Genomic DNA, 19,502 nt, shown 5'->3' with positions numbered 1-19,502 from the left:
CTATAAATCATATCCAATAAAAAATGTAAAAACAATCGAATTTCTTCTTCAATTTAGGCCAAAATATATTCTACTACGTGTTTTTGGTAAAAAAAAAAAAAAAAAAAATCCCAATAAGCGTAGATTGGTTTGCACAAAAGTATTAGCGTCTACAAATTATGGGATATTGTTTATGGAATTTTTTTTTTTTTTACTAGTAATGGCGGCGATCAGCGACTTATAGCGGGACATTGCGGTGGACAAATCGGACACTAATGCCCCGGACACACGATAGGATTTTCCGACGGAAAATGTTCGATGAGAGCTTGTTGACGGAAATTCCGACCGTGTGTGGGCTCCATCGGACATTTTCCATCGGAATTTCCATCACACAAAATTAGACAACTGGTTCTCAAATTTTCCGACAACAAAATCCGTTGTCGGAAATTCCAATCGTGTGTACACAAATCTGATGCACAAAGTTCCACGCATGCTCAGAATCAAGCAGAAGAGCCGCACTGGCTATTGAACTTCATTTTTCTCGGCTCGTCGTGCGCGTTGTACGTCACCGCGTTCTTGACATTCAGAATTTCCGACAAGATTTACGTGACCGTGTGTATGCAAGACAAGTTTGAGCCAACATCCGTCAGAAAAAAAAACATGGATTTTGTTGTCAGAATGTCCGTGTGTACGGGGCATTAGTGACTCTTGATACTTTTTTTGGGGACCAGTGACACTAATACAGTGATCAGTGCTAAAACAATTTGCACTGTCATTGTACTAATGACACTGGCAAGGAAGGGGTTAACATCAGGGGCGATCAAAGGGTTAATTTTTTCCCCATTGGAGTGCTAACTGTGTGTGGGGGTGCTTGTACTGTAAGAAGACAGAGATCCGTGTTCCTGCTTAGGAGAAACACAAGATCTCTGTCTTCTCCTGTCACAAAATGGCCATCTGCCTCGGGAACGATCGGCGGGTCCCGGCGGACATCGGGTCTGCCAGACTTGCTGATTGACTCCCGCTGTGTCCACACAACATGCTGCAGAATCCAGGAAACAAAATCATGTACAGCTGAAGAGCCGCCCTGCCATAGTATATATGCGTAGGGCGGTCCGGAAGCGGTTAAAAACAAAACAGTAAAGTTAGCCCAATTTTTTTGTATAATGTGAAAGATGATGTTACACTGAGTAGATAAATAGATACCTAACATGTCACGCTTTAAAATTGCGCACGCTCGTGGAATGGCGACAAACTGCGTACTCAAAAATCTTGCTTTTGCCCTAATGATCGCAGCGATACCTCACATGTGCGGTTTGAACACCGTTTACATATATGGGTACGACTTAAGTATGCGTTTGCTTCTGCGCACGAGCACGGAGGAATGGGGCGCATTAATTTTTTTTTTTATTATTATTATTATTTATTTTATTTTTTTTTTATTCTGTCCCTTTTAATTTTTTTTTTCTGATTACTTTTATTCCTATTACAAGGAATGTAAACATCCCTTGTAATAGAAATAAGCATGACGGGTCCTCTTTATTGAGAGATCTGTGGTCAAAAAGACCCCAAATTTCTCATTTACCGTTTCATTTACCTTTAAAAGAAAAAAAAAAAAGACATTTTGCCTTTAATAGAAAAAAAAATCTTTTGTTTATGCCCGAGAAGCGAAAGTGACGTCAGACCTCGCTCCAGTCCTCCAAGGGCATAGAGCCGAATAGGGACTATCTTGCCCTCACTCGGCTTCCTGCCCAGCCATCAGCCACACCGGATGGGTTCCTCATTTCTTCTAATTTTAACGAGTGGCCATGAGTCTTATTAAACTCCCTTCCGCGAAAAAGTTTTACCCCTATTGCGGGGTCACCAGTACGGTATTTGTAAATTGAAATCATATCCCCTCTCAAGTGTCTCTTCTCCAGAGAGAATAAGTTCAGTACTTGCAACCTTTCCTCATAACTAAGATCCTCCAGACCCTTTATTAGCTTTGTTGCCCTTCTTTGTACTCGCTCCATTTCCAGTACATCCTTCCTGAGGACTGGTGCCCAGAACTGGACAGCATACTCCAGGTGCGGCCGGACCAGAGTCTTGTAGAGCGGGAGAATTATCGTTTTATCTCTGGAGTTGATCCCCTTTTTAATGCATGCCATTATTCTGTTTGCTTTGTTAGCAACAGCTTGGCATTGCATGCCATTGCTGAGCCCATCATCTACTAGGACCCCCAGTGCATAGACACCAGTTTTGGTGACAGTGTGGTAAAATAGATACTTGACCCCCCCACCAGACCAACTTTTTGGCCTGGTCGGAAGGGATTCAAAAATTTCTTGGGGTAAATGTAAAGCAGGTCACCACGCTTGGACATAATGTGAAAAGGCATTTCATAGAGGCCATGATTATGAGATCACTGACTTTTGCGACACTAGTCATGATGTCTATGCGTTAGTCTGCCCTTGTGGGCTCATGTACGTAGGACGGACTAAGCGCACCCTAAAAAGGATTGGGGAACATGTAAACAATATCCTAAAGAGATTTAGATATCATAGTGTCTCTGAACATTATAGAGAGTATCACGCCAGAGATCCTTCCACGTTTTGGGGTGTAGCAAGGGTTTTTGCATCTTGGAGGGGATCAAATAGGGTGAGAGATCTATCCAAGAGAGAAATAAAATGGATTAACCTATCGCAGACAATGAGTCCTGATGGGTTAAATATTGATCTAGACCGGAATTGCTTCATTAGTAATTATTGATTATTTATATTTAATACATAATTTGTGGTTGTGAAGGTTCCAATATCTATATTTCTAATTTTATTTTTTATGGTTATTTGAATGATATTATTGATAACTATTCCATTATTGGTTTAGTTATAAGTAATTCTGATATCTCTGTAAAATCACTAGTATCGCTCCTATTTTTAAAAAGAAAAAACATTGGTGTTGGGACCTATTAAATATAGCTCAGTGTGGTTAGGCAATTAGTATCCCACGAGTACGGGGTTAATTGCACATATGGAGGAAGCATCCAAGTCTTGAAGGGATGTTATCTCTTTAGTAGTGACGCTGACATGTATTTGTGATTTTCTAACACTCACTGTATAATGGGTCAGCTTAATGCTGTTTGCATTGCATTATGATTTTAATCATCAGATGCATCAGGTGTATTTCCCCCATTTAATCTGTATTTAGTTATGATGGGATTAATTGCACACATGGATGAAGCTGCGGCATGTCTGAAGGGTGTTTTCACTTAGCAGCTGACCACGCCGACAGATCGTACGAGGAGACTCTGGGATCAATAGTGCAATTTAGTAGTAGTAATTTATTCTTAGTAACATATGTGCTCTGATGCTAATTGAAGCTGGGAAGAGCACCTATTGGCTAATCAGGAAGGAGGAGGACATTTGAGCATGGTTGTCGTGCTGTGTCACCACCCCCTGTGATGAAGTTGGTAGTGACGAAACGTGTCAGTTCGTGGCTACACAGCAACTGTGCGCTTAGTCTGTTATGTCAAACTGACGTCCAGCGAGTGGAGTGGTGAGAATGCAGCCCAGAGCCTCCTGGCTTGTACCATGTGACAAAAAGCTGATCTTAATTCGAATTGATGTACGTGCAATATATATTTTAAACACATTGGTTATTATACTAAGTGATTTTACACTATTGGAGGCTTCGGCCTCTATTTTATTCCCTATATGTGGAGTTTATAGCCAGTTAACTGAATGAAGTGTGGCGTTTGCAGGAGACTCTCCAATATACTTTGAGCTTATTTAGCCAAACACGAGAGTGAATGGCAACAGCACCTGGTGAGCGTGTTTCTTAAAGGGGTTGATCTCCCGTTTATCACGGGTGGAGGATTTCGGTGTTTATTCACATATAATTTTCTGCACTATTCAAAAAGGACTGCTTTTTATACGTGTGGAATTGCAACATATTTTCACGATTTATTTATGGACATTCACATACTTTAGGATATTATTAGAATTTTGGTCCAATAATATTATTTGAGCGCTACTGTGGAAATGTTATATAAATGTTCTTGCATTTATTGATTTTTTTTTTTTCACCTGATGATTGATATATTACTATTTTAAGTAGCAGCACATATTTCACTTATTTTTGGTGTCATAAGCGCAGTGCTCATTGAAAAAAAAAATATATATATATATATTGTGTGTGTAAGAGTGCAGTCTATCTGCACATTTACCTCCAGCAGGGGAGCTGTGTGTCTGTCGTAGTGCAGTGTACGGAACTGTCCGCCAGGGGCGCTGTGTGTCTGTCGTAGTGCAGTGTACGGAGCTGTCCGCCAGGGGCGCTGTGTGTGTTGTATGGCGGACAGTCGGTCGGTGTCGGTTCCGCTCCGGTCGGTGTGAGGTGTCGGTATCGCTCCGGTCGGTGTGTCAGGCTGGCGGGGAGGCGGCCGGTGTCGGATCGGTTGGCGCAGCAGAAGCGGAAGATGTTCTCTCGGATCTCTTCCATCCTGCAGCAGGCGGTGGAGGCGGTGAGTGAGGCCGGGAAACGGAAGGGGGGAGGCGGTGCACTGCGTACTATAGTCCGGGGATCCGGGAGGAGCGCAGGCCGCAGTGATGATGTGGCCGGAACTGAGCGCACCGACCTCCGTGTGATATGTGTACACCGACCGGGGGGGAGAGATCCGTGTATATACTGTATATAGATAATACCCCCCATCCCAGGTGTGTGTATATACAGGGGGCTCCCCTCCCCCACACTGTGTATAATCATTACCATCTATACACAATGTGTATATATATCTATATCTCCTACAGAGCTCTGTGTGTGTGCATGTATCTCTCTCTGTATTACCTGTGTGTGTTTATATATCTATCTCATACACAGCACTGTATATACACATTGTACCCCCAATATAGACATCACCCCCCAAATATGATGATATGTACATTTTCATACACCAATTATATCCCCAATATTATATATACACCCCATATACCCCAATATTATATATAAAACTCATATATTATACCTCTATACCCCCAATATTATATATACACTCCATATTATACCCCCAATATTATATATACATCCCATATTATACCCCAATATTATATATAAAACTCATATTTTACCTCAATACCCCCAATATTATGTATGCCCCTCTATACTCCCAATATTATATATACACTCCATATTATACCCCCAATATTATATATACACCCCATATTATACCTCTATACCCCCAATATTATATATACACCCCATAGTATACCCCAATATTATATATAAAACTCATATTTTACCTCTATACCCCCAATATTCTCTATGCCCCCCCCATATTATACCTCTAGCCCCCAATATTATATATACACTCCATATTATACCCACAATATTATATATACACCCCATAGTATACCTCTATACCCCCAATATTATATATACACCCCATAGTATACCTCTATACCCTCAATATTATATATACACCCCATATTATACCCCAATATTATATATAAAACTCATATTTTACCTCTATGCCCCCCCCCATATTATACCTCTAACCCCCAATATTATATATACACCCCATATTATACCTCTATACACTCCATATTATACCCCCAATATTATATATACACCCCATATTATACCTCTATACCCCCAATATTATATATACACCCCATATTATACCTCTATACCCCCAATATTATATATACACCCCATATTATACCTCTATACCCCCAATATTATATATACACCCCATATTATACCTCTATACCCCCAATATTATATATACACCCCATATTATACCTCTATACACCCAGTGTTATACCCCCAATATTAAATATGCACCCCATATTATACCTATATACTCCATATTATACATCTATACCCCCAATATTATATATGCGCCCCCCCCTCCCATATTATACCTCTATACCCCCAATAATATATATACACCCCCAGGGTGGATTTGATTTAAATCAAGTCAATTTAAATGACTAGTAAAAAGCCTTAATTTGATATATCGTCTACAAATAGACTCCCCCTTCCCCAGTATAATTCCAATATTCCCAGGGTGCTGCTGTGGATGATTGTAGGTACCCCACACTCCATTACTATACATAGAACCAGATCCCTGTGCCTGGGGAATGCCGTTTGTTTATAAAGAGAACTCCTCACAGCTGATGTGCTGAGAGTCAGTGCCGGTTCACACGGGGGCGACTTGTCAGGTGACCTAGCCGCCTGACAAGTCGCCTCCCGTTCTGTACAATGGAACCGTTCTAATAGGAGCAACGCAAGTCGCTCCGACTTAGAAAAAGGTTTCTGTACTACTTTGGCGGCGACTTGCATAGACATCTATACAGAAGTCGTTTTGCAAGTCGCCGTGGCAGTCGTGTGCAGGTCGCCTCGGTGAGGTGACCTGCAAGTCGTGCCGCCCCTGTGTGAACCGGGGCTAACATTATGTTTAAATGTGTCCTTGGCCATTTTTGTATAAATGTTTGTTTGTTTTCAATGGAGTGGTGTGGAGGGGTTTGAAGTGCTTTCTGTCTGTCATCACTCCTATTTGTCTTGGTGTCACTGAGGCAGAACATTTTAGAAAATCCAAAATGTTTCAGTTCACCAGAAAAGAATTAGAGGGGATGTCTTCCTGTGGGGATATCCCCTCACTATAGAGAGATTTGCTCTCGCTTCCTGTTGTCTACAGGACAGGAAGTGAGGAGAAATCAACCTAGTGTGTAAAAAAAAAAAAAAAAAAAAAAAAAAAAAAAAAAATATTAGTGAAAAGAAGGAATGGCTGCACACCAAAGTAGCAAAGGAAGTCCTTTTAATCTTGTTCCATAAAAACAATTGTTGCACACCAGAGGACAGTAGCAAATGTATCATGGTAGACGCGTTTCACACAGATGCATGTGCTTATTCATTACTGAGTAATGCGTAATGCTTTTACAAGTAATTACAAGCTCCAATGACATGAAAGAACCCGTCAGAGCAAAGTGACATTGTTTCCTACTAGCACACATCCCACCCACCTATGCTCCCTTTTCCTCGCACTCCCTTCACCATTCTGTGGATGCGCAGCAGGTATGGGAGATCATGTGACTTCCCATCATGCAGTGCTCAGGTCTCAATGGGCAGTTGCCAGTCTTCAGCACTGTCACATGACAAAGAGGATGACATTAACACTGTTTAAGGTGACTTGGGGGGGGAAAGGGGAGGGGGGGCTGGAAGTGACCCTGTCACTTCACCCTAAATGGAGGCCACAGCCCTCTCCCATAAGGCTATGTTCAGCATTCCCAGGCTGGAGTTTAAGGGCACTCTGGGGACTGCGAGAATAAGACAAAACCTCTGTCAATACAGAACATGACTCTGACTGTGTTTTTATAAGATTACAAAATATCTGTTTGTACCTGGCCTCACACTGACATATTTCAGTCACTTGGGGGTTCCTTGCAGAAAGCACATGGGGGTGGGGTTGGACACAGGAACAGTTTATACCATAGGGAATGCTGAGTGCAATCTGCCAGCTGGCGAGTTCACATGTCCATCCTCATTTCATGGATATAAATAATAGTGTGTGACTAAGGTGTATGGTGGGGGGCGGTATTAGCGTGCAAGATCCTCTGATGCAAAGACTGGTGTGTTTGGTTCAGTTTTTTCTGTACAGCACCGCGGAATATGTCAGAGATGTATAAACTGTGTAAAAATAATGTGACACTGTGATGCGACATTAGAGTGTTAGCTCACCTGTGTGTGTTTTCTCTCTCAGCTCGCCCCATCGCTGCCGCTGCAGGAGGACTTTGTGTATCACTGGAAAGCCATCACTCATTACTACATAGAGACATCCGGTAAGAGGTGGCGGGAGGATCTGTCTGTCTCCTCATTGTCTGTGCAGTCTATGTGCTCCGCAGGGAGACTAGGATGAGGGTTTGTTACAACCTGCTGTCTCGCTACATCTGCATAACATAGAGTCTAAAATCTTTTTTTCTGGCATTAAAGCTGAACTCCATTCAGGCAACTAGATGTATCACTGAAATAGTTATATGAAAAGTAATTTATCTCTGAAAGTATCTCTGTTCAGCCAGTCCTGCAGTTCAGACACCCCTGCCAGGCAGCATAGCTGGGCCCTGGACTTCCTATGTACTACACTGCAGATTAGCAATACAGTCTTGTTTAGGACATACCCATAATGGGATTGGACAATAAAGTATTATCAAAACACTGAAGATGTTATTATTGGGCTCCTTCCTACAGTAGCAGAGCCCTGATTGGCTGCTGGTGCTGTCCCTCTTACTCCCAGTGTGAGTGCTGCTGTGCAGGGGCTTACAAGAGGCTACTATAAAGACTGATTTAGGTACTCATGTAGTCCAGTGCAAAAATGTATTTAATGATTTTCTTAAATACTGTAGATAACAGGATTATAATTTTCTTTTGTAATAAATGCCTAAACTGTTATTGGTTCATCCAGGCCAAAGCAACAGTTTCCCTTTAATAGCAGCCCCACCAGCAACACATACTCCCTTGCTCCCTCATCCCTTTGTTCAGCTGTTGGAAAATAAAAAAATATCCATTACTTCTAGATATGGGGGCGCATGTGACTCATTCCCTTCACTTTAAAGGAACTTCACTCAAAAGAAGAAGTTCTGTTTTTCTGCCTCCGAACCCCCCCCCACCCTTAATTTTTTGGAACATTTTTATGGGGGGGGGGGGGGCCAAGGAGTACCTAGTTTTGATAGGTACCCCCTAGGCCAGGGGTGTCCAAACTTTTTTCAAAGAGGGCCAGATTTGATGAAGTGAACATGCGTGAGGGACGACCATTTTTCCTAACATTCTTTGAACCATTAAAATTTGGTCTAAGTGTGTTTGTCCAAGCACTAATACCCTGCCCAACAAGAATTCTCCTGCATTTGTGGCTGTGTGTTGTGAAGAGATGAGCCCGGGAGTGTTATTTGGATATACCATATTTATCGGCGTATAACACGCACCTTCACTTTAAGAGGGGAGTTTCAGGAAAAAACTAATTTTAAATCTAGAACTGTGAAGCAAAATAAGGGTAAGTGCCTATCAGTGCCCATCTTCAGCCCCACCACTGCCAAGAATGCAACAGCCCCACCACTGCCATGAATGCAGCAGCCCCACCATTGCCATCAGTGCAGCCTGATCCATGCCCATCTGCAGCCTCGGAGGAGACAGGGAGGGGGGGGGGGGGGGTGGCGCCAACAGATTACATTCAGGAGAAACTGTTTCTTTATTGTACATCACGGGACACAGAAGCTATAGTAATTACTATCTGGGTTAGAAGCCACCTATAGATGAATGGACACTGGCACACCCAAAGACAGGAAGTCCCCCTCTATATAACCCCTCCCATACAGGAAGTACCTCCGTTTTTTCGCCAGTGTCTTCAAGGTGATGGTCATGGTGGATTAGTGCTCTATGCTATTATTTTGGTCCCAGTGGAAGGTCCTGTCAGGATCAAGGGGCTATGCATTTGGATCCATTCGATGTGGCAAAGAAGGCCAAGATAAATGGTTCCCGAGCCTCGAGGAAGAAATGAGGTTTTGCCTGTAATGCACCTCTTTGGGCACTGAACCCTGGGATCCGGACCCTTGGACAGACAAAGAAGCCAAAGCCTGTCCCGTCAGGGCGCTGTACAGGTCCAAGGGTGTGGACCCCAAAGTTCAAGGGGGACCCTGTCCTTGATGGTCCACTAGAGACCTGACCCGCTGTGATGGATGAAGATTGGATCTGGCGGAGATATTTCAGCAATATCCTGCGGCGGGAGTGGTAAGTTTGAAAAAAGAAAGGCCAAAAAGGAACACACATGGTTCACTGTAAAGGTTTTTTAGTAGCCCTATGTCTTGCCTGTATTTCACCACTAGAGGGTAGTGGGATGTTATTCACATACCTGAGTGTTCTCTGGCATTAAGGAATGCTTTTTTTTTCTTTAGGCTCCCCTGCGGCTCCCCGTTTGGGGAGGCGGGCAGCATCGCGGTGTCCATCTCGGCTGACACTGCTCCTCTACTGCCATGTCATCCTCTCGCCCCGCACAAATTTGCTCCTGGTGCGAGCGGCTGCTTCATCTGATGTGCACGTGCGAGGGAGCAAGCTCTAATAAGGGTTGCAGAGGAGCAGAGGATGCGGGGGGCATGGCCTAGAACGCGGCTGACGTGCACGTAGCACATGGCACAGGCGCAGCTCGGTGGGTATAAAGTTTCTTTCGGGTGAAAGTTCAGTGGCTGCTGGATGGACACAGAGCAAGCTGCTGCTAGGGGCACATACACACTGTGAGGGTATGGATACAGGCATTTAAAGACGCGGCTGCTGGTTATTAGGCTGAGCTGTGATAGCAGCAATATAGCTGGACTACAGCTCAGCAGTGGATTGGGTACATATATATTGTGAATACCTCAAATTTTTTTGCTTAAAGCAATGTCTTCCTAAAAGAAGGATGTGTGGAACACAGCAGGAAGGGGCACACGGGTACCGCTGTCGGCGTCTGAGGATCCTAGTCATGCTTCCGTAGTGCTGTCCTCCCCTCAGAGGCGACTGGCCAATTTGAGCCATTACGGCTGTCAGGCATAGTGGCTACTTCCAATGCTTCAGCCTCAACATACGTCACTAAGGACAATTTGACATCAGCATTAGCTGTTTTGGAAGGCAAAATAGGAATCAATCTCTGAGGAGCCTTTTTCCGCTTCTCAATCCCAAAGAGTGTTAGTACAATTCCTAACGGAGTTGGTCTTAAATTGCCCCCAGTAGAGGTTTCTGAAGCCTCCTTTTGCTCTTTTTAGGTTCTTTGCGGCCTCTGCAGAGTTCTCATGCTTTCCCTTTGCCCCCGCTGCTGGAGCAGTTAGTATATGCAGACTGGGATCACCCGGATAGAGTTTTTATCCCTCCTAAAAGATTTTCACTTTTGTGTCCGATGAAGGAAAAATTCACAAAAAGATGGAGTATGCCAGCAGTTGATGCTGCTATTTCCTTTGTGAATAAAAGCATAACCTGTCCGGTAGACAATGCCCAGGTTTTTAAAGATCCGGCAGATAAAAAGCTGGAATCTTTACTTAGAGCTTCCTTTTCCATAGCTGGCTCAGCAGCACAACCTGCAGTAGCAGCTATAGGAATGTCAGTCCTTGAAGGACCGGTTTAAACGAATCATTTAGAGTGTTCCTGCTAAAGGGGAAGCTGCTCAAGAGTTGGCGGACCTACCGAGGGCCTTATGCTTTGCAGTTGATGCTCTTAAGGATTCTATTCAGCAAGTGTCACGCTTTGCACTCTTGCAAAATGCTGTTGGCAGGTTTTCCCTTTCATGGGCGGCATTTGTTCGGAGACTATTTGGATAAGTATATCCAAAACATTTCAGGTGGTAAGAGTGCACTTTTACCTGTTAAAAGAAAAAATAAGGGTCCTTTATTTAAGGTTTCTAGTTCTCTGGCACCAGGTACCTCAACCTCCAGGCAATTTCGACGGCCTCCACCGTCTGGTTCAAGAGGTAAGCCTCAAGGGCAAGGACAGGCACAGAAAAAGCCCTGGGTTCAGAGGCCTGCCAAACAAGGTCCTAAGGCCCCCTCATGAAGGGGCGCCCCTACTCATTCGGGTGGGGGTGAAGGCTTCTTCAGTTTTCAGAGGCCTGGAGAAAGGGGATCCAGGACAGATGGGTCGATTCCACTGTATCTCTAGTCTACAAACTAGAGTTCTGGGAGTTTCCACCATCTTGATTTCTAAAATCAAATGTTCCCAAGGACCTGTTAAAAAATCTTTATTCCAGGCACTAGACCGTTTGAGGTCACAAGGTGTAATTGTAGAAGTACCGACAGAAGAGTGGTTTGTGGGTTTCTATTAAAATCTTTTCACGGTTCCAAAACCGATTGGAGATGTGAGACCCATTCTAGATCTCAATCTTGAGTACAATCAAGGGTCAGATCTCGGCCTTAACTGTTTTTTTTTCAAAGACGAATTGCTTCGTATTCCTTGGGATTGGGCCTTTTTACAAGGGGTAGTTCATATAACGCCACCAGTTAGGCCGCCCTTGTGTCCCTGGGATTTAAATCTAGTCTTGGCTGCTTTGCAGCGACGGCCTTTTGAGCCTATTTTGCATATTCCTCTGATCCTTTTGACAAGGAAATGGGTTTTTTTGGTCGCAGTGACCTTTGCAAGAAGAGTGTCAGACTTGGCAGCTTTTTCTTATAAAGTGCCATATTTGATTATTCATCAGGACAAGATGGTGTTTCTGCCTAACGTAGTGTCCAGTTTTCACCTGAACCAAGATGTCACTCTGCCTTCCTTTTTTTCCAGAACCCTCATTCTGCGGAAGACAGATTGTTGCATTTTCTCGATGTGGTGAGAGCTGTCAGTCTATCTGAAAATGACAGCTCAGATGTGGAAGACCGACTCTTTGTGCTGCCAGAAGGGCCCAGGAAGGGGCAGGCAGCATCAAAATCGACTATTTTGCAGTGGATTCGCCAAGTTATAATTCAGGCTTATGGGTTGAAAAGAAGAGTCCCACCCTTTTAGGTGAGAGTTCACTCTACCAGGGGAGTGAGTGCCTCATGAGCAATGCGTCATCAAACCTCTATGGCTCAGATTTTCAAGGCCGCAACTTGGTCATCAGCGCATACATTTACTAAATTTTATCAAATGGATGTAACGGCGGCAGGAGGATGCTGCGTTTGGGCGCAGTGGGCTGTAAGCAGCAATATAGATCCTCACGTCTGATGGCGGTCTGCATTGTGTGTCTCCCTCCCTTCAGGGGCATTGCTTTGGGACGTCCCAGATAGTAATTACTATAGCTGCTCTGTGTCCCGTGATTTACGATAAAGAAAATAGGATTTTTCCTACAGCGTGATTTACGATAAGAGCCCTTGCACACTGGGGCGGTTTGCAGGCGCTATTGCGCTAATAATAGCGCCTGCAAACCGCCCCGAAAGTGCCACTGCTTTCATTCCAGTGTAAGCGATGCGCTGGCAGGACGGTAAAAAAAGTCCTGCCAGCAGCATCTTCGGAGCGGTGAAGGAGCGGTGTGTATACCGCTCCTGCCCATTGAAATCAATGGGACGGCGTGGCTATACCGCCGGCAAAGCGCCTCTGCAGAGGCGCTTTGCGGTGGTATTTAACCCTTTCTCGGCCGCTAGCGGGGGGTAAAACCGCCCCGCTAGCGGCCGCATACCGACGGTAAAACGCCGCTAATAATAGCGGCGTTTTACCGCCGACGCCACCCCCCGCACCAGTGTGCAAGGGCTCTAAAGAAAATAGGATTTTTCCTACAGCTTACCTGTAAAATCCTTTTCTTGGAGTACATCACCGGACACAGATGTCCCTCCCCTCTTCATTGGGATATTCATTTGCTACAAAACTGAGGTACTTCCTATATGGGAGGGGTTATCCCGTGATGTATTCCCAAGAAAAGGATTTCACAAGTAAGCTGTAGGAAAAATTCTATTTTTCTCGGCGGCCTCTTTAACCACTTGACAACTGGGCACTTAAACCCCCTTCCTAACCAGACCAATTTTCAGCTTTTGGTGCTCTCACATTTTGAATGACAATTACTCAGTCATGCAACACTGTATCTATATGAAATTTTTGTCCTTTTTTTCACACAAATAGAGCTTTCTTTTGGTGGTATTTAATCACCGCTGGGTTCTTTATTTTTTGTGCCGTAAAAGAAAAAAGACCGAAAAATCTGTAAAAAAAATACATTTTTCTTCATTTCTGTTATAATATTTTGCAAATTTAGTAATTTTTCTTCATATATTTTGGCCAAAATTTATACCGCTACATATCTTTGGTAAAAATAACCCAAATTTGTGGATATTATTTGGTCTTTTTGAAAGTTATAGAGTCCAAAAGCTATGGTGTGAATATCTGAAAATTGATCACACCTGAAGTACTGACGGCCTATCTCATTTCTTGAGACCCTAACATGCCAGAAAAGTACAAATACCCCCCAAATGACCCCTTTTTGGAAAGAAGACATTCCAAGGTATTTAGAAAGACGCATGGTGAGTTTTTTTGAAGTTGTCATTTTTTCCCACAATTCTTTGGAAAATCAAGGTTTTTTTTTTTACTTTTTTTTTTTTTTTCCACAAAATTGTCATATTAGCAGGGTATTTCTCACAGACCGCATATGCATACCACAAATTACACCCCAAAACACATTCTGCTATTACTCCCGAGTACGGCGATACCACATGTGTGAGACTTTTACACAGCGTGGCCACATATAGAGGCCCAACATGCAGGGGAACACCTTCAGGCGTTCTGGAGCACCCAGGCCAATTCTGACATTTCTCTCCTACATGTAAAAATCATCATTTATTAGCTAGAAAATTACATAGAACCCCAAAACATTATATATGTTTTTTTAGCAAAGACCCTAGAGAATACAATGGCGGTCGTTGCAACTTTTTATCTCGCGTGGTATTTGCGCAGCAATTTTTTTAACGCGTTTTTTTTGGAAAAAAAAACAAAACAGTAAAGTTAGCCCAATGTTTTTGCATAATGTGAAAGATGAAGTTACGCGGAGTAAATAGATACCCAACATGTCACCCTTCAAAATTGCATGCGCTTGTGGAATGGCGCCAAACTTTGCTACTAAAAAATCCCCATAGGCGACGCTTTAAAATTTTTTACTGGTTACATGTTTTGAGTTACAGAGGAGGTCTAGGGCCAAAATTATTGCTCTCGCTCTACCGATCGCAGCGATACCTCACATGTGTGGTTTGAACACCGTTTTCATATGTGGGCGGGACTTACGTATGCGTTCGCTTCTGCACGCGAGCACACAGGGATAGGGGCGCTTTAAAATTTTTATTTTTTTTTTTTATTGTTCATTTTACTTTATTTTAGTTTGATGCTTTTTTCCCAAAAAAAAAATTTTGACCACTTTTATTCCTATTACAAGGAATGTAAACATCCTTGTAATAGGAATATGGCATGACAGGTCCTCTTTACAGTGAGAGTCAATAAGACCCCACATCTCACCTCTAGGCTGGGAAGCCTGAAATTAAAAAAAAAAAAAAAAAAAAACGATCCTGGCTTCGATCGTAGCTGTGAGTCGGTAGAAGCGCGGGAGGGGGGGACATCCCCTCTCGCCTCCCGTAAGAACGATCAAGCAGTGGAACAGCCGCTATGATCATTCTTATGGTGTAGGGAATCGCCGGCTGAAAAAGCTGATATCTGAATGATGCCTGTAGTTCCTGGCATCATTCAGATATCCCCGCACAAAGTCAAGGACGTTGTATGACGGCCGGCGGGCGGGAAGTGGTTAAAACGCATTTTTTTTTTTTTTTTTTTTTTTTTTTTTAACACAAAGTTGTCCATTTATACAATATTTCTAACACATAGCATGTACATAGCAAAAATGACAACCCAAAATAGATTCTCCTACTCCTCCTGAGTACGGCGATACCACATGTGTGAGACTTCCACAGCCTGGCCACATACAGAGGCCGAGTACAGCCGAGCATGGCTGGGTATGGCGGGGTATTGCGGAGTATTGCAGAGTATTGTAGGGGTATTGCAGAGTATTGCAGAGTATTGTAGGGGTATTGCAGAGTATTGTAGGGGTATTGCAGAGTATTGTGGGGGTATTGCAGAGTATTGTGGGGGTATTGCAGAGTATTGCACAGCAGAAGGGATGGCTGAGCATGGATGGATGGATGGCTGGATGTCTCTGTGCAGCGCTGTGGGCACTACACATCCAGCCCACAGCGCTGCAGCCATCCATCCATCTCCCTCTCCTCCACAGTGTACCGATCGGTACACAGGAGGGGAGGAGAGGAACCGGCGTCATCAGATGACGCCGGTCTGTTTACATGTGATCGCGCCGTCATTTGACGGCGCGATCACATGCTAAACGGCCGCGATCAGCGGCCATTTACCGGGATCCGTGATGCCAGAGGACCCGGCGGTCACGGATGTGCTCGGGTGCGCGCGAGAGGGGAATTCCGGGAGGACGTCATAGTACGTCCTCCCAGAGTTAAGCAACCGCCCTGCAGCCGTCATTCGGCTATGGGCCGGTTGTTAAGTGGTTAATACAAAGTCTCGCCTCCTTTGATGGACAGAACAGTCATCCAATGGCGGTGCAGGAGACCGGACTTCCTATTACAGAGGCCGCCACGTAAACAGGAAATACTCCTGTATGTACGGCACTCATTCTGCCCCCTTCCTGTCCCCTCTGAGGCAGCCAGAATATATCTTTTGTGGCTCCGGTTCTGGGAGATACGTTGGGGGCCACAAAAGATATACATGTCCAAATTACCGTTCGAAACCAGAACACGGGCCGGACTTTGGACATGCCTGCTCTAGGCAATCCGAGTGGACCTCCTGCCCACAGCCTCTTGGGACATGTCACAGGTCCCAGAAGACTGCAGGACCTTTCACAAAGTGCAGTGTGGCTTCCCACACTAAAGATGCCAGCGCCAGAGACCTGAAGACTAGTGAGGATGGTGCTGAATCCTTGGACAGGTAAGTGTCCTTTTATTAAAAGTAAGCAGCTACAGTATTATTTATTTTTTTGTTCCTAGGGTGAAGATCATTTTAAAGTGGGACTACACTTTCTCTGGGCAGCACAAACCAAAAATGCTATTTATTTCATCGGCACAGATCTGTGATCGCCCTGTCCTTTGGACAAAGCTGATCTCAGATCGGGGTAATGAGCCAATCACAGAGCACTTTACCATGTGACCAGCTGTGTCCATTTACAGCTGATAACAGTGTATGCAGTATTTGCTGGTTATCGGCATGCCTCTCCTCACACTGACAGCGTGTGAGGAGAGCTGATAACCGGCACATCCACACTGATAATCAGAGCACTGATCAGCAGTGTCCCGATAATCAGTGCAGCCCCAACAATGCCCACCAGTGCCTATCGGTTCAGCCTCATCAGCGCACATCAGTGAAGAAGAAAAATTACTTATTTTATAACAGAAACTAAGAACTTTTTTTTTTTTACAATTTTTTTTTTTTTTCATATGTTTAGCAAAAAATAAGCCCAGTGGGGATGAAATACCAGTAAAATAAAGCTCTATCTGTGTCAAAAAAAAAAAAAAAATTATAATTTTGTTTGGGTTCAGCATTGCATGTCAGCGCAATTGAAAGATGAAAATTGGCCTGGCAGGAAGGGGGTGCAAGTGGTTAATATTCAAAGCAAATGCCCCCCCATCCATGTCTCTGTTTTATTTTGTTGAGAAATCACTTTGCAAAACACCCCCCTAGCATTTCTGGCCTTGGCTATCTTGAGTAAGGGCAAATGATTATTGTAGAATTTACTTCCTGGCATCCACCTGCCTTTAGCTCCCCTACTCCTGGGATGTATGGCATCATTTGCCTAGGCCTGGAAAGACAGGAAGTAATTAAAGAAATGTTAAAAAAAAAAAAAGTGCCAGTTCACACCACATGCAGTCCAGTGCATTTTTTTTATGCATCAAAAATGCATGGAAAGTAGGGTATATGGTTTTCAATTGCATAGTTCACACCAGTGCTTGCAGTTTCAGTACTTTCCAGTTCCAGAAAAAAAAAAGTAGAACATGCTGCATTTTTCCTGCACTGGACTGTACTGGAACGCTGTAAAACGCATCAAGAATGCACCTAAATGCACCAAAAACGCACTGCAACACACTTATCCTTTATTTAAGGTTAAGAAAAGAGGGGGGGTAAAAAGCACTGGACTGCATCTAATACGCATCAAAAATGCACCGGAATGCTTCAAAAACGCGCATGCAGAAAAGCACCTGGAACGCATCCGGACTGCGTTTCTATGATGTGAACTGGCCCTAATATATGATATACTTTCCTATCCATTTACTAATGCTATCAATCTGTTGATTGACAGATCCACTAAAAAGCTGAACCCCAACCAAACAATTGAATTTAGCTGAGAAAGAAACACCTCCAATACATTTATGTTATTAAAATCATGAAATGTATTTATATATACAGATTAAATAGGTATCTGAATCTGCTGTTATTAGCTTACTGTAAGCCCCATGCACAGCAGCCTTTGGAGTAGATAAGGAAGGGCAGATGAGCAAGGCCTGGTCTGGCCCAAATGTTCTATATCACACCTGCATGTTATGATTTTTTTCTAGGAAATGCCTTTCATACCCTTTTCTTTAAAGTAAAATTGCTGCTTTCTGCCCTCCCTCTTCAATGCTCCGTTTTGGCATAGCTAAGTAACAGCCACAGCCCTCAATACAAGCAGAGAAGGGGAGAGGGCTGGGGTGGGTGGTTGACCCAAGAGGGATAAACATAGGGGTGGATTTACTAAAGATAAAAAGACTGTGCACTCTGCAAGGAGCTTAGTAAATTAGGAAAAGTTTTGCTGACATCCACTATCCAAACATGTGCAAGCAATATTGCTATTTTATTTATTTTTTTACTTGCCTGTGATTGGGTATTCTTTGCAAAGTGAAACTTTACCTTGATTACCTATGTCTGAAGCAGCTGCACTTGCAAAGTGCATAGTCTATTTGCAAGTAAATCAACCCCATAGAGTCCACTGGGTTAGAGTTTGGTTTATATTGGCCTGCACAGGTATATTTAGACACCCCGCACAACTGCTGTAAGTGCAGGTAGGACTATTAATGTAGCAGATGTTATGTTCTGAGACTCTTTGTTTTGTGACACAGATGACAAGGCCCCGGTGACGGACACCAACATCCCCTCTCACCTGGAGCAAATGCTGGACATTCTGGTGCAGGAGGAGAATGAGCGGGAATCAGGGGAGACCGGGCCATGCATGGAGTATTTATTACATCACAAAGTCCTGGAGACCCTCTACACGCTGGGGAAAGCTGACGTGAGTTTGATTCAGAATATTCTACCCATGCAGTCTGCTCTATGCATAGCAGACCTATAGATATACAGCTTATTTTTGTGAGATAACAGAAAATGTGCAGCACAGGTTCCCTTTGGTGACCTGCTGACAACGAACTGCAGTATGACTTTGGTTTGCTGCGCCCTGGTGTGATGCAGGCTATTGCAAGTAACTCACTACAGACACACCGAGGGGAAGACCAAAACCCCTTTTAGCTTTATTTTCTCTCTGTCCCCACTGGGGATTTTCTCTCTCTGCTTCTCATCAGACAGGAAATGAGTGAACAAAGTTTTTGACCCTTCTTCAGGCTTTCAGGGTTTGTTTGATCTCCAGCCTTCCCTTCAGTCTTGAAGAGTTGTACAGGCTTCTCTCCTAGACTGAAATTGCTTACTTTGATTTCACTGCAAACTGTGAGCTTCTCACCATGTGCATTAGAAGCTGCAGCAAGTCAGATAGAGTCCGCCTCATTTCCTGGCTGGAGGATGTCCTGCATCGTATAGCTTTTTACTCCCCAGCATGTCCGTCTCATTCATTTGATTTCAGTTCTTTCAATCATGGAGGCCCAGCATCACATGTGGGGGTTACTCATGGTGGTCTTTATGCAAATACAGCCTATCTAGGAACACCCACTCTTAGGCCCCTTTCACACTGGGGAAGTTTTCAAGCGCTATTGCGCTAAAAATAGCGCCTGCAAACCGACCCGAAACAGCCGTTGCTGTCTCTCCAGTGTGAAAGCCCCGAGGGCTTT

At 43.8% G+C, this 19,502-nt stretch overlaps 2 protein-coding genes across 2 annotated transcripts in view; one reads left to right on the top strand and one right to left on the bottom strand.

The window, feature by feature from the left end:
- The window catches only part of LOC141105751 (uncharacterized), a 99,477-nt gene that overhangs the window by 8,774 nt on the left and 71,201 nt on the right, over positions 1-19,502 (bottom strand). The gene's annotated exons all lie outside the window — the stretch shown is intronic.
- LOC141105417 (FHF complex subunit HOOK interacting protein 2A-like) overlaps positions 4,238-19,502 on the top strand; it is a 40,276-nt gene continuing 25,011 nt past the window's right edge. Inside the window, exons 1-3 of the mRNA XM_073595280.1 lie at positions 4,238-4,471; positions 7,709-7,787; positions 18,567-18,736. Of these exons, the coding sequence (XP_073451381.1) occupies positions 4,427-4,471; positions 7,709-7,787; positions 18,567-18,736 (294 nt within the window). The 5' untranslated portion in view covers positions 4,238-4,426. The remainder of the gene's footprint in view (positions 4,472-7,708; positions 7,788-18,566; positions 18,737-19,502) is intronic.

This window comes from Aquarana catesbeiana, linkage group LG08 (genome assembly GCF_042186555.1).
Source record: "Aquarana catesbeiana isolate 2022-GZ linkage group LG08, ASM4218655v1, whole genome shotgun sequence".
Taxonomy (NCBI): domain Eukaryota; kingdom Metazoa; phylum Chordata; class Amphibia; order Anura; family Ranidae; genus Aquarana; species Aquarana catesbeiana.
This window is presented reverse-complemented; position numbering and strand designations above follow the sequence as displayed.